The sequence below is a fragment of the Lethenteron reissneri genome, chromosome 4, assembly GCF_015708825.2.
Source record: "Lethenteron reissneri isolate LAM-NWPU_2019-01 chromosome 4, ASM1570882v1, whole genome shotgun sequence".
Taxonomy (NCBI): domain Eukaryota; kingdom Metazoa; phylum Chordata; class Hyperoartia; order Petromyzontiformes; family Petromyzontidae; genus Lethenteron; species Lethenteron reissneri.
Window position 1 is genome coordinate 4809320 of NC_083782.1, and position 18280 is coordinate 4827599.

The following is an 18280-nucleotide window of genomic DNA, read 5'->3' on the forward strand; positions in this document are numbered from 1 at the left end:
TCGCCCTGATTTGGAGATACTGAGGCCAGCGCAACAAGGTTTGGTTTCGGCCCGGCACATCAAGTGGCAAGTGGAGATCCGCTAGTACCATGAGGGGCCCCACTCTGGCTCGGCTTTGATGTGGCAATCGAAAAAGGGGGGGGGGGGGGGGGGGTTATCTGTGGTTGGGTGAATGTCTGAGATGAGATAGTGGGTGGCAGTGTGAACAGCTGATTGAGATAATAACAATTCTTTAGGACATGCACGTGTTTAGGATACTGATTGGCTTGTCAACATAACACCCTTCTGGCACAATGTAGCAGTAGGCCCTGAAGGCGAAACTCTACCGATGATTCCTAACAAGGATGAAATCGGTGATTGTGCAGTTGTGCCTGTATTCTGCTGTCGTATCAAATAATATGGCCACCATTTGAAATCTTGGTGGTCTAATGCGCACGGCTTAGCACTACACCACGCGGTATACTGGTGTCACTTTACACGCATCATTACAAGTCATGAAGGGAGAGGACCAATTATGTTGTCACGATATAACATTCTGCGTGTAGGATTTTGATTATTACTCTGGCATGCATATAACTGTCCAATGAGCGTCTCATCATTTACAGAAAGTGTTAGGACTGGTTTAATTTGTAGCTGGGTTTGTTACAATGTGTGGTTTGGTTAGGTATTAGGTGGTTGGGTGAGAGGCTGTGGCAGGTCATTGGTAGCTGGGTGGCAGGACTAAGCATTGATTGTCTGCGTTACTTATTGTGCGATTGAAGGAGTTGAGTAGTAGGCTACCAACTGAGTTGCCTACAAATATCTTTTCACCTTAGTTTCACAACTGAAATGTGAGTTTCAATTAAATGATACCTTATCAAAGCCTTCAGTTCCATTCAACCTGTTTGTGGACGTAGGTGTGCATGTGTGTGTGTGTATTCTAGATTTGAAGCTTTCGTGACTGCAAGGATTCATATTCTTAGGTTTTTTTGGTAAAATCACGTAGGTAAAACATTAAAATTAATAAAAGTAAAATAAAATAAAAATAAAAATCACGACGTTTCGGAGGCACCTGAAGACGGAGGCTTGTGTTGCCTCCGAAACGTCGTGATTTTTATTTTATTTAACTTTTATTCATTTTAATGTTTTACCTACGTGACTTTACCGGAAAAAACCTAAGAATGTGTGTGTGTACTTTGTATTTGCTTGTGGAGAGCGGTAGTGTAGCGGTTAGCGCGCTGCGCTACGAACCTTGCGACCCGGGTTCGATACCCGCTCACGGCCAACACCAGTGACGATTATCTGAACCGGTCCTCGGCCTCCTCTAGGTCGACTCAGCCCCAAATGAGTACCTTGTGCGATGTGTAAACATCGCCACTAGGGAGACAAAGGCGACCGGGCGTGGTGTTGGCCACCCACCCCCTCGCGTGCCGTGCCGGCCTTCATAGGTGCTCGCGAACAACACTTGCCTCGACAGTCTGTTACAGGCTATACGGGGGATCTTTTTTTGTGTACTTGCATGCAGATGAGTACATATGTGTATTAACGTTGTTTTATAAGCGACGCACACAATCACAGGCACAGCGCCGGGCAGTTAAAATGCAGCTAATTGTCACAGTGGGCAGCACAGCTGGTGCATCTGCCAGTCCTCTCAGCCAGGCAACCCATGGCACCTGGGTCTGTCCCATGACCTCCTGCCAGCAGCGAGCCTTTGACACTTCACGTTGCCTTAAAGTGTACATAGTCTGGCGCAAGTGCCGTGGTGACGTTGCCAACACTTACGGGCGAATGGCGGTTGTTGTTGTGGCTGTGGGGTGTACTTGTGCATGCGTACAAGCGTATTACCGGCTGATGCTACAGGGAATGCATTATTTAACATTGATTTATGTGTTGTGCAATATGCTAGATTTTTCATGTGACACGGTTGTGTTTGCCATGATTATTCTTTTGTTTCGTTGCTGTTATTTTCTTTGTTGGTTATGCTTTTACCAGGTCACTCCTATAAATGAGCCACCTCGTTCACACCTAGTTAAACAAATGAACTTGACTTGAACTTGCATGTACGTGTTTGCATTTGTTTCTATATATATACACACGTGTGTGTGTGTGTGTGCGCACAAGCGGCGAAATGTAGCGGGGAGCGGTAACGTAGTGGTTAGTGCGCTGCACTACGAACCTGGCGACCCGAGTTCAATTTGCGCTCACGGCCAACACCAGTGACCATTCCTTGGCCCTCCTCTCGGTCAACTCAGCCTCAAACGAGTACCTGGTGCGGTGTGTAAACATCGCTGCTCGGGAGACAAAGACGGCCGGCCGGGTGTGGGCTGCTGGACAACCCATCCCCGCTCGCTATCGGCACTTGCCCCAACGGTCTGTTCAGGCTGTGTGGGGGGTCTTTGTCTTTGCAGGATGATGTGGGCGTCGGGCGCCGTGGCCGCCATGTCCAGCATCACATTCCCCGCCGTGTCGGCGCTCGTGTCACGGAACGCCGACGCTGATCAGCAGGGTAACAATCGCCCCGGCACTCGCTCCGGCAGTCGTCCCAGCGCTGTCAAAGCGGTGTTTGTCACATGGCAATCAACATATTTAGTGCTCGGTTCATCATCATCATGATTCATGGGCCGATAGCCCATTGGTGTCCACCACACATTTCGTCATTTGTTTTCACTTTCCTTTGTCTTGTGCCAATATTCAGTTTTCAGTTTCATTTATTTGGTGTAGCCCTGTGAGCCATTCGGCTCTTGAATCGGGTGCTTGCACACAGCATTGGTGTACGGTGCTTGTTCTGCAATATTTTGCTGATTTTTCTTGGATTTTCTGTTTGCACTTAGTAACTTAAAGATGTTTTCTTGTTTTAGTTTTTTGCTTGTTGCGGTTGCACCCAATTCAAGAGCCGAATGGCTCACAGGGCTATACCAAATAAATTAACTTGAACCGCAACAAACAAAAAACAATAACATGAACAAGAAAACATCTTAAAGTGACTATGTGACTAAGTGCAAACAGAAAATCCAAAAAAAAGCAAAATATTGCAGAAAAAAATCACCGTACACCAACGCTGTGTGCTTTGAAAGAGTATTTGCCATCTGAGCCACTTGACCAACCCTGATGAACCAATGACGTTGGTTGAGTTATCTGGCCGGTGTGCCACGCTTCTCTCTCTGTCTCTCTGCTGGACTCCCTGGCTCCCTCGCTCACCTTGTGCCATACCATCTCCTGTCCCATCCCACCTCTTCCTGTCTCATCCCATCATTTCCCATTCCACCCCATCCCATCTCCTTATCCCATCCCATCTCCTTATCCCATCCCATCTCCTTATCCCATCCCATCCCATCTCCTTATCCCATCCCATCTCCTTATCCCATCCCATCTCCTTATCCCATCCCATCTCCTTATCCCATCCCATCTCCTTATCCCATCCCATCTCCTTATCCCATCCCATCCCATCTCCTTATCCCATCCCATCCCATCTCCTTATCCCATCCCATCTCCTTATCCCATCCCATCTCCTTATCCCATCCCATCTCCTTATCCCATCCCATCTCCTTATCCCATCCCATCTCCTTATCCCATCCCATCCCATCTCCTTATCCCATCCCATCTCCTTATCCCATCCCATCTCCTTATCCCATCCCATCTCCTTATCCCATCCCATCTCCTTATCCCATCCCATCTCCTTATCCCATCCATCTCCTTATCCCATCCCATCCCATCTCCTTATCCCATCCCATCTCCTTATCCCATCCCTCCATCTCCTTATCCCATCCCATCTCCTTATCCCATCCCATCTCCTTATCCCATCCCATCCCATCTCCTTATCCCATCCCATCTCCTTATCCCATCCCATCTCCTTATCCCATCCCATCCCATCTCCTTATCCCATCCCATCTCCTTATCCCATCCCATCTCCTTATCCCATCCCATCCCATCTCCTTATCCCATCCCATCTTCTTATCCCATCCCATCTCCTTATCCCATCCCATCTCCTTATCCCATCCCATCTCCTTATCCCATCCCATCCCATCTCCTTATCCCATCCCATCCCATCTCCTTATCCCATCCCATCTCCTTATCCCATCCCATCTCCTGCTGTCCCATTACTGACATGTTATTGCATTCCATCTCTCTCATCCTGTCCTATACTTCCCATCTCATCCTGTTTCTTCTCATTGCATCTCTTCCCGTTCCATCTTATCCCTGCTGTTTCATCCTATCCCTCCTGTCCCATTGCGTTCGATCCTTCACATCACATTCCATCCCCCCTTCTCCATCTCTTCCCTTCCTTCCTTTTACATCCCCTCTACTTTCTTCCCCCTGTCTCAACCCTGTCTCCCCCCTCTCCCTCCTGCCTCCCCCTGCCTCCCTCCTGTCTCCCTTCTGTCTCCTCCCATCTCTCCCGTGTCTCCCCCATGTCTCCCCCCCTGTCTCCCCCCCTGTCTCACCCATCTTTCCTCTCTCCCGTCTCTCCCCCCCTGTCTCACCCCCTGTCTCACCCTCTGTCTCACCCGTCTTTCCTCTCTCCCTTGTCTCCCCACTGTTTCCCTCCTGTCTCCCTCCTGTCTCCTCTGTGTCACCCCTGTCTCCCTCCTATATCACCAGTGCGTCTCACCCGCCCGTCTCCCCCGTCTCACACGTGTGTCTCACCTGCGTGTCTCCCCCGTGCGCCGGCCCTCTTGTGGCGGCTCCCCAGGCGTGGTGCAGGGCATGGTGACGGGGATCCGGGGGCTGTGCAACGGCCTGGGCCCCGCACTCTACGGCTTCATCTTCTACCTCTTCCACGTGGAGCTGGACGAGCTGCCGGCCATGGGCGACGGCGCTGCCCCCCAGGGCGAGCCTCGCACGCCGCACCGGCCCTCCACGCAGGTGACGGGGAGCGCGGTGACGGTGGTAGTTTGGGGTTATACATTTTTTTTTTCTACCAGGTAAGGCGCACTGAGCTATGTATAGGAAATGATCGCTCAACAAAGTGGCTTATCATTTAGCAATTTATTGCAGCCAAATACGGAATGCACGTTGATTCAAAATGTGGAGGGAAAAACCAGAGGACCTGGAGAAAAATCCACGCGACCACGAGAAGAGAGAGAGAGACGCAAACTCTAAATATACAACAGGCGTCGGGGTTGGGATCGAACCCACGACCTCCTGTACACCGTGCCAGGTAGTTAACATCTCGCCATGGCGGCACCCCAAACATATTTCTGTTGAACTTCTTTCGCTTCGTACATAGCCACCCGTGCTAATCAGAGGCACCGGTGAAGAACAAACTAAACACAAAAAGCAGTTATAAGCAAATTAGTTTCCATTCTAAATTATTTAAAAGTGCACCATTCCAGTGGCTTCCTAAGATCGGAAGGAAGAGCATTCCAGACGGCCGCAGAAGTACATCTGAAAGCACCCCGATGCGGTGACCATCCTTGTTCGATGGCCACCTCAGAGCCGCTGCGAGGATGACCGGAGTTCACGTGATGGTTTATGCTCTTATAAGAGATCGGCAAGGGTGAGAATGCCATGTATGATTTCAACCCTGGATTACAATACTATTACAACACTATTACTTTACCCACTGCTGCCCTTACTCCTTCCCCCCCCCACTCCCCACTGTGATCAGAATCGGACGGCGAGGGTTAAACTACCAGGGGTGGTGAGGGCTAAATAATATCTAGTATTCTGACCCTGTAGTCCAGTACTGGCCAACTGCCATCTCCTGAGCCGCAAGAATAATGAACGTCTCCCGTGCTGTGTCGATAACTGTCAATATACACACACTTGGCAATTTGCAGAACTCACGGGTAGTTTTTTTGGCTCTTGGTTCTTGATACAATCCTATCGACACCTGCTGTATATGATACTTTTAACCTTGAATGGTACCCCTGACCTGTGACCCCCACCCCCGCTGCAGACTCTTCTGCCGAGAGAGTGCCGTTGCTCCACCGCACTTGAGAAACCCCGGTTTCACCACGGGGCGGCTGCCTGCGTTTGAACTCAGGATCTGGGCGGCGCCGGCTGGTGGCTCCGAGCTGCCGGTCACCTCGTCGTCGTTGACTCTTGACACCCCCACCCCGCTCCCCCTCGCAGCAGACCATCATCCCGGGGCCACCGTTCCTGTTCGGCGCCTTCCTGGTGCTGCTGGCGCTGCTCGTGGCGCTGTTCATCCCCGAGCACACGGGCCTGGCGCCCGCGTACAGGAGGCACGCGGGAGGTCACGCGGGGGGTCACGCGGGGGGTCACGCTGGAGGCCACGCGCACTCGCCGCCCGTGACGGAGGGCGAGGAGCCGCTGCTGCAGGACAGCCCCGTGTGAGCCGAGAGGGGGAGATGCGCGCGTGCGCACGCGTCCACACGTACGTACAAAGACAAAGATTCCCCCCCCATGTGGCTTGAACAGACTGTTGGGGCGAGTGCTGTTAGCGAGTAGCATCTATGAAAGACGGAATGCAGCGCGCGAGGGGGTGTGTGGCCAACGCCACGCCCCGGCCAACGCCACGCCCCGGCCGCCTTTGTCTCCCCAGTGGCGATGTTTACACACCACACTAGGTACTCATTTGAGGCCGAGTCTACCTAGGGGAGACCCAGGGCCGGTTCAGATAATCGTCACTGGCATTGGCCGTGATCGGGAATCGAACTCGGGTCGCCGGGTTTTTTAGTGCAGCGTAGCACTAACCACTACACTACTCGTACGCACGTACACGTACGTGTGCAGCCCGTTTGTAAATCCACTGCTGGGTGAGGGCTTCCCCCTTCTTTCCTGCAAAGTCTCTTGAGATGCGAGTACATGTGACGCTGTATGGGTTGAAGCAAGGCCCTAATTATAATATATATTGGGGGACACACATCCCCCCCCAATATTCAAATATGCTCAAAATGTCCCCCCCAATATATTGCTATAAAAAAATATAAAAACAACAATTTGCTAAACCTTGGCCACAATATCTGGACTTGTCCTCATATAAATCAATGCATAGATTTATCTTTATATGATTGTGGTTATGGTTGTACTTTATGAATCCCTAATCTCTGCCATTACATACAATGAAACAAGAAAAGGTAAAAAAGAAACAACAGCAATGTAATACAATGCACTCTTAGACGTTATTGTAAAAAATGAATAAAAAGTCCATCCTATGCGTTATGGAACTTTTTAAATATTTTAGGCAGGAAATGAGTGTTCAAATTTAAATCTTTTTCTGGGTTGGGACCCCCAGACACCCTGGAAGATTTGGTCCCCCCCAATGTTGACTCCATGGCTACGGCCTTGGATTCAAGGTTGTTGTTTCGAGACGCGATTGCTTTATAGTCACCGTAAAACATGAGCAGTTGGTCATCGTGTGACCTCTTATCTATTGCAGCTGTGACAACAGTGCTGTTTGTTGCAGGCTGCTTGACACAGTCAGAATCTGAATATTTATACCAGAGGAATCCGATGAGCTATAAATCTATTCTTCACAGATGCCCAGTAGGGGCACGGGGTCACAATGTTACAACAACAAACTATACACTTTGGACCTTTGGGCCTGTGCTCAGAAACTGCGTTTAAAATAATCCAACACACGTTCTCTCGTGTGCTCAAGGGTAGAACGCCACCCACCGAACCGTCATCCAAATTGCGTCGTCTATTTTTTCGAGCGGACAGAGGGCAGCACAAGATCCTGGTTAACACGGGGACTAGGAAGCGACCTCTAATTTAAACATCCATGTTTGTATTCGTGTCACGGAGGCGACGGCAGAAAATCTAGCAGAAATCTCCAGAAAATATGCATATTCAAGCCTCGGGGAAGCTCTCGAATGCTCTTTAAATGTACACAAGCCAAATCATCTGTCAATAAATTAATATGGTGAGGTACTTAAATCAACAACCGTATTAAATAAGCACAAATAAAAAAGCCTGCATTATCATGGGTAGGGAACGTCTCATCTATAATGCCGTTGAACGCTTCAGTGGATTATCAAACCCGCGGGGGGGAAGGGCCGAACAATAATTTAATCGACCTGAATTTGTGCCTTCTTTCAGGAGAGGCGTCACTGTGCCGACACGTCCCGCCGTGCCCCAGCCGGCAGGTGTCTTATAAACAAAAACAAAGACAACGGGCGAACAAAATAACAACAAAAATCTACTCGTGTTTTTTTTTGTGTGTTTGGGGAAGAAGGAAAAAAACAAAACAACAAAAAAAGAGAAGAAAAAAAAACTTGACGTGAGGAGGAGGCTGCCGTACGTCGTCGTCGTCGTTGTCGTCGTGAGCGTCACCGAATTGAACTGCGGAGAAATCGCCGTCTTGTTCGTGGCGCGGTGGAAATTCATCGATGGGAGGCGGGGTGGGGAGACGTCCCAGGAGATGGAACGACGGGTCGGCGATCCCGCCCACCCGCCCGCCGAGGGTCCCGTGTTTCATTGGGGGCGCCAAGCAATGAAGGCCGACAACGCGTTTTGAGAGGGTAAAAAAAAAGAAAAAGGCAGCTGTGTTGTTTTATAAGCTGTACATTTGTACGAAGTGTAAATGTTTGCTTGTGTGTGTGTGTGTGTGCGTTATCGCTGTCCGGTCTCCTGAGCCGCCCCACCTCTCGGTTGCGAAGAAGTCTGTGGGACGTTTGTTGTTTTAGTTCTCACTGTCACGTGAGTTTTATCGTCAGACTTAACCGGCTCGGGGGACGTTACAGAATTAGCCCCCCTGCTCCCACTGCTGCTGGGTAACAAAGGTAGTTTCACTGTACACCTGACTTTCGGTTTAAAATCTCCTGATGTGTTATTATTGTTGTTGTTGGCGTCTGGTCATGGCAGGCGGTCCGCACCCCCGATTAGAAAGAAGTTCAACATACGCCCACAGTTAAAGTTTGGTGCTCAGAGCTGGCGTAAGCTGAACCGAGCCAAAACCAAATTCAACGTTGGGAGTTTCTTTTAAGCGCAGCGATTGCTGCACAGAATCAAGGGAATTAATTCGCTCGCAGCTCGCTCACCGAGTGGCCCGGTTTCACTGTGACTGGAAACCCGGATTCGAACCTAGGCTCTCATTTGTCGTTGGCTTCGTGCTCTGACGTGGCCATTGAGACCCTCTTGAGCCACGTGGCAAGCCACCTCTGCTTCACCTGCATACCTACCTCAAAGCCCCCGGACATGCATTTTTTTTGTCCTCTATAAACTCCACCACCTGCAGCAAAGGATTATCACCCTCGAGCAAAATAAGTGAAAGACCGGTATGTTTGTTTGCTTAATAAGGTTGCTGTTGTCACACTGCGACCTTTATTTTATTACCCCTCGAGCAAAATGGGTGGTTCGAGTTGCATTCAAGTTGGGAATGGTAGCGTCTCTCTAGGGGGTCTTGGGGTGGGGGGACATGTGCCCCCCCTAATTTACAGCGATGCCCCCCCCCCGTGTCCACTTTGAGAGGTTGATCCTCTGGGTGGCTGAGCAGTCGCTCAAGCATTCATTACGGCCGATGCCTACGATGACACTGCACGACCGCATCGCTTCTTTCCTGCTGCCAGATCTCAGTCGACACTCCGTACCTTGGGGGGGGTACGGGCTGCTCCAATATTAGTCGCTTGCTCTCCCCCTCCCCCCCCCCCCCGCTTTCTCCGATTGTGTCCCAATGTTTGGTTAAGCGTCTCGCAACACAGGTGCACGATCACAGATGGGCTTCAGATTTTAAACGTCGTGGAGTTTTAAGGTCAGTTTAGGACCGTCATGTGGATTTTCGGATCGTTCGCCGTTGCGCACGAGTTTCACAACATCTCCGTGCCGACAGTCGTGACGGCGCCCAATGCCACGCGACGTCGCATTCAGCGGGAGTTGTACGGGATGCAAGGTCGTTACCCATGGCGGCACGATTCCGATCAGTCCGAAACTAAACAAAAGATTTGCGCCGTCTCGAAAGTCGGATCGATGATTCCAACTTTCGTTTTTGTGGGTCTTGCAGTGCTGGGACTGCATGCAGCTCGCGAGAGAAAAGAAGGCACAGAGCAATGATGAAGATCCAGCTTCTGTTTCTTCATTTTAGGGTTGGACACCTCGTTTGGCCATGAGTTGATAAAGCCACGATGTTGCTGATGAGACTCGGTAAAGTAGAAACCTTGTTGAAGTTGCCTTGCGTTCTAAAGGAATGCTTCCTTAGAACGCTGATCAGATATGGGTGATGGGATAAATATGAAATTTAAACAACAACAAAAAACAACTCTTTACGTTGCTCTGTAGGTGTTTGCGCTTGTGCTGTATTCACCCCGTGATGTGTTTTCGGGGTTGTGCTGCTCGGCATGATGTCCAACTTTTCACTGGGAGCGTCCCAGGAATGTAATTGAAGAAGTAGCTGTCTCAGCACTCGGGAGTGAAACGTCGGACGTCACACCGAACGACGCACAATACAAATCCGAAAACATGTCCGAGAGCCACGCTCCTTGCATTCATATCACTATAATCACTTGAGGATCACCAACAGAGGGATTTTAATTAGTTTTTTTGTCTAAACGGTGCAGGCAAGCAAGGGGTGTGAGCTTCCGCAAACTTTTCGGCAGAGTATTTGGATTCCGAACAGGCTTGGCTGCCGTCTTGTGAGCACTCCGAGCCTCTACAAAGCTCGGAATTGTAAACAAATAAGATTATTTATTTATACTGGAGGAATCTGATGAGCTATAAAGCTCTTTTTCGCACATGTTGGGGGCGGGTAAGAACGTTACAACGACAAACAATACAAAAACATAGTAGTAGTGCAAAGTACAATAAAGGTAAACAAATCATCCAAGCACATACAAGTAAACCATCCCCCCATCCTACCAGGCAAAGCCCACTGAGGTATTTCATAAGCGACCTGGCCACAAATGATAGCTCAACAAAATGGCTTCTGATGTGGACATTTATAGCAGCAAAATAATCTTAAGTAGTCTATGTGATGTTAATTCTAAATGTGGAAGGAAAAACCGGAGAACCCAGAATCCACGCGACTATGTGCAGAGAGAGAGAGAGAGAAGACGCAAACTCCATATATACAACAGGCTTCAGGGTCGGGATCAAACCCACATCCAGCTGCATACCCGGCGAGGTAGTTAACATCTCTGCCACCGCGGCGCCCCAAGTGGTGTACATTCACGACTTAGCTGGACCACGCAAACTCCAAATATAAATGTTGTTCCCTTCAGTGTGGACCCACGCGGTGAAGCGGGGCAGCGCTCATTTCTGCCGAGGTTATTTTTTTTTACGAGACCCCAATATCAATATATTGGGCACTATCGGTTTATGACTTCTGCAACTAGACTGTGCTGCCTTTGTGGTGATAATTATTTTTACAACGTGGGACCGGTTTGCTGACTGGAGTCGGCAGTCCTGCGCCAGTGACGTAAATTTCACATTCCTATGATGGGGGCCAAGTTCAAAGGGAGGTGGCACAAGCGCTCTTGGCTTCTCGCAAAGTGGTCCTAATCGTATTGGCCCCAGAGGGATGATGATGATGATGACAATTACGATTATACTGTGTGAGTCGACCAACAAACTGGGATTTGAACTCTTGTGGTTGCAGTTGTGAGTCGAGTGCTTTCACAACTTCACCCGTATGCCTGCAGTCAAATATATTATGGGGGGGGGGATTAATACATCATGAATTTGGCAAGCATGTGACATGGTGAACCGTAAAGCAGTCAGACCTGTTTCAAATATGCGCCCCGACTCGTTTAGCCTCCCGTCATCGTACCCCAACCCCCCCACATGTTTGATTCAGTTAATACAGTTGGTTGTTGGTGCTACAAAAGGCAAGGCAGAAAGAAATTATATATATTGGATGTTAGGTTGTTTTCAATAGCGGAGCCAATATTTTCAGGTAGAGGGGGCAACCCCTCCAGCAATGAGAAATGATAGAGGAGTTGTTAGTAAGTAAGGACTTGTTAGTAAGTAAGGAGTTGTTATTAAGTAAGGAATTTTCCCTTGTTTTTTATTCGACGCGTGTGCGGCGATGGCGCAGCCATCGATGGAGGGTCGAATTCGAACCGCGTTGTGTGATCGGCATCGCGCTCGCTGAAGGTGAATGCCTTCAGGGAAGTCGTGGACTGTATTCGCAACTGCGCAAAATTCTGAGTCACTTATCACTGCTTTGCCGTTACTTATTGCCAATTCTGGACGCAGACTATTGTCTTATCATCTCATAGAGTCCCTGGCACGTAATAATATGCTACACAGTGGCAGTGGGGGTCGCAAAATGCCAATTTATTCCTAATAAACCCCAATGATCCGATCGAAATTCGGGATTTCGATCGGATCATTGGGGGGGCACGTGCCACCCCACCTCACTGGCTCTGCCAGTGTTGAGAACGAAATTCGATATTGATGTGTCAGCCCACGCCTTTTATCGTTCGCACCAACCCCACCCACTAAAGATGTTTGACGAATATTTTTGTTGTCGTTTAATGGACCCCCATCAGTCCGGATCGTAACATCTCCACGGGGAGGGGGGAGAAAAAACCTGCAGCTGTTTGTCTCTCAGAGCGAACCGTGAGATGCTTTCTGCCAATAAGAACGGGGGGGGTGCCCTGTGATGTGCACAAGCGCGTGGTGCGCGCATAAGCCGGGTTCGCTTTTACGCGTGGCGCGCGAATCTGTGAGCGTTGTAGAATGCGGTGCGGGTTTCCCTTCGTGCGGTAGTAGATGCGTTCCAAACAAAGAGGGAGAGGGGGGCGCACAAAGCTTGAGTCGCATAAAACGAACCCAGTCGCCCAACCCACAATGCACCACACGCATGTAAAGCGCACAGTACACACACGGTGTTGTGCCACGTCCAACCGCATAGCCGCATTTCGAGTGAATCAAACGGCATGTCGATTATTTGGGCTGGAAATAGGTTAGCAGAATTTTAGCAAAATCGTACAAACCAAACCCGCACAAAGCAAGGGAAACCTGTATTTTAATGGGCGTCTACCCAACTCGCAGGTTTTGGCTGGCCACCGGTGAATGCCATATATTTAATCGCACTTAGCAGGATTGCATTTGATGAGAGAATTACACGGGGCAGCTTGCAAAACTGGTTTGAGCCACTCCGGAGTGAGAAATCCTAGCCACACCAATGCATTTTGGTGCAGATATCATCACAGTATGCACAGGGGGCCGGAGCAATGGATGTTATTTTGGGAAGTCGGCATCACGTGATTGTAAAGTGGTTATTTCCGCGAAGAAATGAAATTGCGTCGGGTGCTACTTAATCATGTTTGATAAATCGTTTTTTTCTGTTGCCATTAGAATGTTGATTGGGTCTCGAGACTGGTCTCTGACAGAGTATCCAAAATATAGACCTTACTGGTGTCTAGTGGGGTTTCTAGATTAAACACTGGTCTCTGATGGGTTTTCTAGATAATAGTCGGAGTATCTGTACAAAACAAAACTGACACTGATCTTGAATGGGTTCTCTGGGCTTTAGACTGGTCAATGGTTGGATTTGTAGACAACAGACCGACAGACTGGTTTCAGATGGAGTACCCAGACAAGAGATGGGGCTGGCTTATGTTCTGGATAATAGACTGACAGTTAAAGTGGAATGAAATGGTCCATAGGACCGATCTCCAAGTTGTCCTTCGGCGTGATATAGAATATATTTGTTTTCATATCTCTGCATGTGTGTGTGTGTGTATATGTGGGGAGCGGTAGTGTAGCGGTTAGCGCTACGCTGCGCTACGAACCCGGGCCACCCGGATTCGATTCCCACTCGCGGCCAACACCGGTGATTATTTGAACTGGTCCTGGGCCTCCCCTAGGTCGACTCGGCCTCAAATGAGTACCTGGTGCAGTGTGTAAAACATCGCCACTAGAGAGACAAAGGCGGCCGGGCGTGGTGTTGGCCATCCACCCCCTCGTATACCGTACCGGCCTTCATAGGTGCTCGCTAACAGCACTTGCCCCAACAGTCTGGTATGGCTATACGGGCTTTTTTGTTGTTTTTTTATATGTAGGGTGAGTGCTTTTGCGCACATGCGCACGTTTTGCCTCTGAGCGTGTCCCTTCCACTTCATTTCACAACATCAGTTGGGAGTTTTTGTTCTCCCGGGACTGGTGGTTATATACTTGTGGGGAGGAGGAGGAGGAGGTTGTTTTTTTCCTTTTGCACAACGTTGCAGTGTTTACACGCGTGCGTACGGGCGTTACATTCCGTGTTTGGAAGGCCTCCGCGTGGACGATCGCTCTGTTCGACGTTTCGTTGCATTCCATGACACTGGACCACAGTTTCGAATTCCTTTTAAACCGATGCCCAATTGCGCAGGTGTTTGGCTCAAGCTCCCTCAATCTTGGCCAGTCTTGGACTTTCATCTCCACTTCACTCTTGAGGAGGGGGAGGGAGGGGGCTCCCCCGGTGGCTCCATCCTTCTATCAATCGCCAAGCAGCATTTTACTGTTTGTGCCTCATGGCATCTTTACCAACATCCTTCCTTCAAGAACTGTCTTCATCCACCTCCCGCCTCTTGGGAATGTGCTCGATCCACACGTTTTGCCTTTTCTGAATTGCTCCGATTAGTCTTTTTATCTTCTTGAACGCTCCTCATGAACCTTGCTCTTAATTATTATCACAGTCGATGGCGCTTTGTTTTGGTTAATGTCATGCACCTAATTATATTTTAAAATTACGTTTTATTCCGGTGGGGGGGTTCTGTTTTTGTCCTGGGAAGCGAACACACGTCACACGCGCAATATAAAGTGTATATTGTTAGGATTCACAATAGACAGCAAAAGGTTGGCATCAAGGTCAGGGTAGATATGAAGAAGAAGAAAATGCGTACGTGCAAATACCAACTCCTGTACCAGTCACCATTTAAAACAGAATGTTCCGTGTCAATGGCATTCGTTGGATTATTGGATGTACGGAGGCACTTTTTCTTACACCAAAACAATTGTTTTCGGACAATTTATTTTGGCAGTATGATAAATATGAGACGAGAATGGCTTACGTGAACACAAATAAAATCATCACCACATTCGCCGCGCAAACTAATAACGGCAAACGTTATACGGTAATTGGCTTCAGGGGGGAAGTCTTCACCCGGCAGTCAATTGATCATGGCTGATGATGAATAGGGTAGTTTTTTTCCCCCAAGTGAGAACTCAAGGGACCAGCATGCGTCTTTTTTGCAAGAGTAACCTTGGGGCATCACTTTGCCAGTCAGCGGCAATGATCGCTACGCCGTACAATCCCAATGGAAGCCCCACTCTTGTCGATGACGTTAGCGCGGAGCATTAAGATTATTCCGCGCACAGTCATAATCGGGGCTGCCGCTCGATTCGAACCGCGGGCTTCTGCCACAAGCGGCGAACGAGCTGCCGCTGGGCGAGGGATGAGGTGTTGATGATGAATACCGTGAATTTAAACACAGAACAAAAAACGAATTGCTTGTCTGTCACTGTCAACGCAGTCCCTTTTCGCGCTTGTATGGAGTTGACCTTGAAATCCATTTACGAGAAATGGTAATCTCGTGTCGCCGGTTATCCTGGGAGGAAAAGAAAACGAGTGTACTGTACACGTGCGTTTCGATGACGTAAGTTGTGCAAATTGTAAACAAGTCGATCGGCAGGTTGAGTGCGTTGGGGTAAAGTGTGGGAACTCGCAGCTCTTCCAAGACGTCTGGCCCTGCGTGGAGAAAGTCTGATGCGGTGGGGCGCTCTGTCGAGCTCCTAGTGGAGGCCCCATCCGCCAGCAGTGGCGTGAGCAAGCGATTGCAGGGCTGCGCCTTGACCATATTTTACCACCTTTTCACACGTGGACGGGAATCGTACACTTTTTAACCAGGCAGGTGCCCATCTGCTGTTTCACGATCTCTATTGAAAGAGAGACCATCCAGCCTAGGCAGTTGTTCACTTACAACATTCATCCAACTGAAACGCCTGTCGTTAAAACTTTCGGGATGTGGGGTTGTAGAATGGTGGGGGAATGCACACTCGCGTCTCCATCACCGTCGGTAACATTTTATTACCTACGTGGATGCGCGATCTGGAAATGTCAACAAGTTGTGAATCCGCGGCCGCTGATTGCGTGAAAGCAAAACACCTAAAGTGAAATTTTTTTTAGATAAACCACGAGAATCTCACCCGAGTTGGTTATTGCGGCTTGCTGTGCGGCGGTCTGCTACATGTCAGTGACGAGTGACTGCTGATGTTACTGACAACGATTAGTCCCGTGCCACTGTTGACAGGAAACGCTCTTTTAAGATTATAGGTCACCTGTAAATTACTTGATGTCGTGCGAGTAGGAAAGAGGACGCGTTTCGTCTCGCCTCGGGATTGTACAGGAAACAATATTACGGTACCACTGTGTATAGTGTAAAAGTAATTTATCAAAAACAGATTATTGAAAAAAAATTGCTGTATTTGTGTGTGGCTAATAAAGGCGAACCCTGTATATTTTGTGAAACGTTAATTGGTTTGATTGTCTTTTCACCACCTTTATAAAGAGGCGGATAATCCCTGTGTGCGGTAAAGATTTACCATTTTGTAGTCCACACTTTCATCAACTCTGTATTGACGTGAACCTTATGCTCGTAATCGCATCTTCAGCTCAGTAAATGTTGGACTTTTGTTTGTTCCTAAAATTCGTCTACATTTAGGAGCAGGCAAGGACCTTCGGATGCCATGTTCCCGGCCTCTAACTATTCCAAGTCACATCAAGAGTAAGACATTTTTTTAATTACATGTAAATACTCTTTTGATTCATTTAGCCTATTTTTGAGCTGCAGTTCAATGAGAAATGTTCCTTTTCAGGAGTTATATGTACTGTATTCTGACGCGCCCTACGATGCTGTGTGTGTATATCGCATTATAAAAGCAAATGTAGTTGTATTTATCTTTTGGACTTGTTGAAAGTAACACCACACTTTTCTTTTTTCCTGACGCAGCATCCTGATCCTTTCCCTCCCTGTTTTGAAGAAAGGACGATGATCAGAATATTGATTCATAAAGGTGGAATCCGATGAGCTGTAAAGCTCTTTCACAGATTTCCAGTTTACAGATCATCAACGGTCGCCCCACGTCAAATTTTACATTCAACATTTCATGGAAATAAAATTGAATTCCTTCAAGATGAACTGTAAACGTTGTCAAAGTCAGGGCGTGTCGACTCAAGCGAGAGTTGGTGTAGCACTCAACTCCTTTTGCAGCACCTGAGCCAGTGTTTGCATTCCACATTCCCATGGCCGGGGTCAGTACAGTATTGGTTTATACCATTGTCGCAGAGGGAGGACCTTGCTGAGAATGATAGCAAACCCCCATCCAAAGGTGAAACCTTAACGTCACCAAATTAACAGAGTGCTAATCAGGTGGGAGTAGTGTCATTTATTTTTTCACAAAACACTACTGCATTTTTAAATCCCTTATATTAAGTTCGCTTGCTTGCTTGCTTGCGCGTTTACGACCGTGCAAATCTTTCGGTCGTTTTTTAACCCACTTCCCGTGATCCAATCGAGCTGACATTTTGCACACAGACTCGTTGTGAGTGACAATTTATTTTCGTGAAAATTTTTTTCCAAAATGTTACACTTTTTAGGAAAAAATAAATTATATTGAATTACCAATTGCTTAATGGTGGCAGGCAATCATCTGACCCATAGGTGGCAGCCATCTCAAGCCAGAGGACGAGATGACTCTAGCCGCCACGCATATAAAGGATGTATAGTGCAAAACTTTGTTTTTACAGGTTAATTTTTTTATGTCTCCTATACTGTTATCCCTGCGACTCCAACTTGTGTAGTATCATACCTGTCAACCCCTTATCAGCGCCTACCTTATTACGGACTAATTCAGACCTTATTGGCCACCCCTTGCCCCTTATAAATATCAACGTTCATCCTTCAAAGTCCCATCATGAGGGAGAAACACAAACAGACAAAAAAAGGGTGGCCCTATTGAACCGGCTGTACACCATGTGGACCTGAAAACTCAATTTCCCTGTACAAGAATACAGGTTCACCGTATGGGTTGACACGGTATGTATTATCTTCATCGGTATCAGCAGCATGTAATGATATAGCCACTGCTGAATATATGTACATACATTAACCACGCTCATGATACAGGTTTTTTGGGTTAGATCGCATACATACATAAATGTATCGGTTTTCCCTTTTTTTCTGGCAACAAACCAGGTGTTTAGATGTTAAAACACCAAACTGAAACCTTTTTCAAGGAATCATGTCTGCAATAACCACGGATACTTGTGAAAATACCAACAAAAACATACTCTTGACAGTATGTGCATTGTTATTGAAACTGATTGGTCCACACCAGAGACAGCTTTCTTTAGAGCAGCGGTCGGGAACCTATGGCTCGCGAGCCATATATGGCTCTTCCAGTGACGGCATAT

The 18280-nt window shown here is 48.1% G+C and overlaps 1 protein-coding gene across 2 annotated transcripts in view; it reads left to right on the forward strand.

The window, feature by feature from the left end:
• The window catches only part of LOC133349656 (hippocampus abundant transcript 1 protein-like), a 32251-nt gene extending 15915 nt beyond the window's left edge, over window positions 1–16336 (forward strand). Inside the window, exons 10-13 of one of the 2 annotated variants that reach the window (XM_061563284.1) lie at window positions 2388–2485; window positions 4670–4842; window positions 6055–6319; window positions 7987–16336. In XM_061563284.1, coding sequence (XP_061419268.1) covers window positions 2388–2485; window positions 4670–4842; window positions 6055–6279 — 496 coding nt within the window. In that variant the 3' untranslated portion in view covers window positions 6280–6319; window positions 7987–16336. The remainder of the gene's footprint in view (window positions 1–2387; window positions 2486–4669; window positions 4843–6054; window positions 6320–7986) is intronic. The other variant, XM_061563292.1, reaches the window with a different exon arrangement.
• The last annotated feature ends 1944 nt before the right edge of the window (window positions 16337–18280 follow it).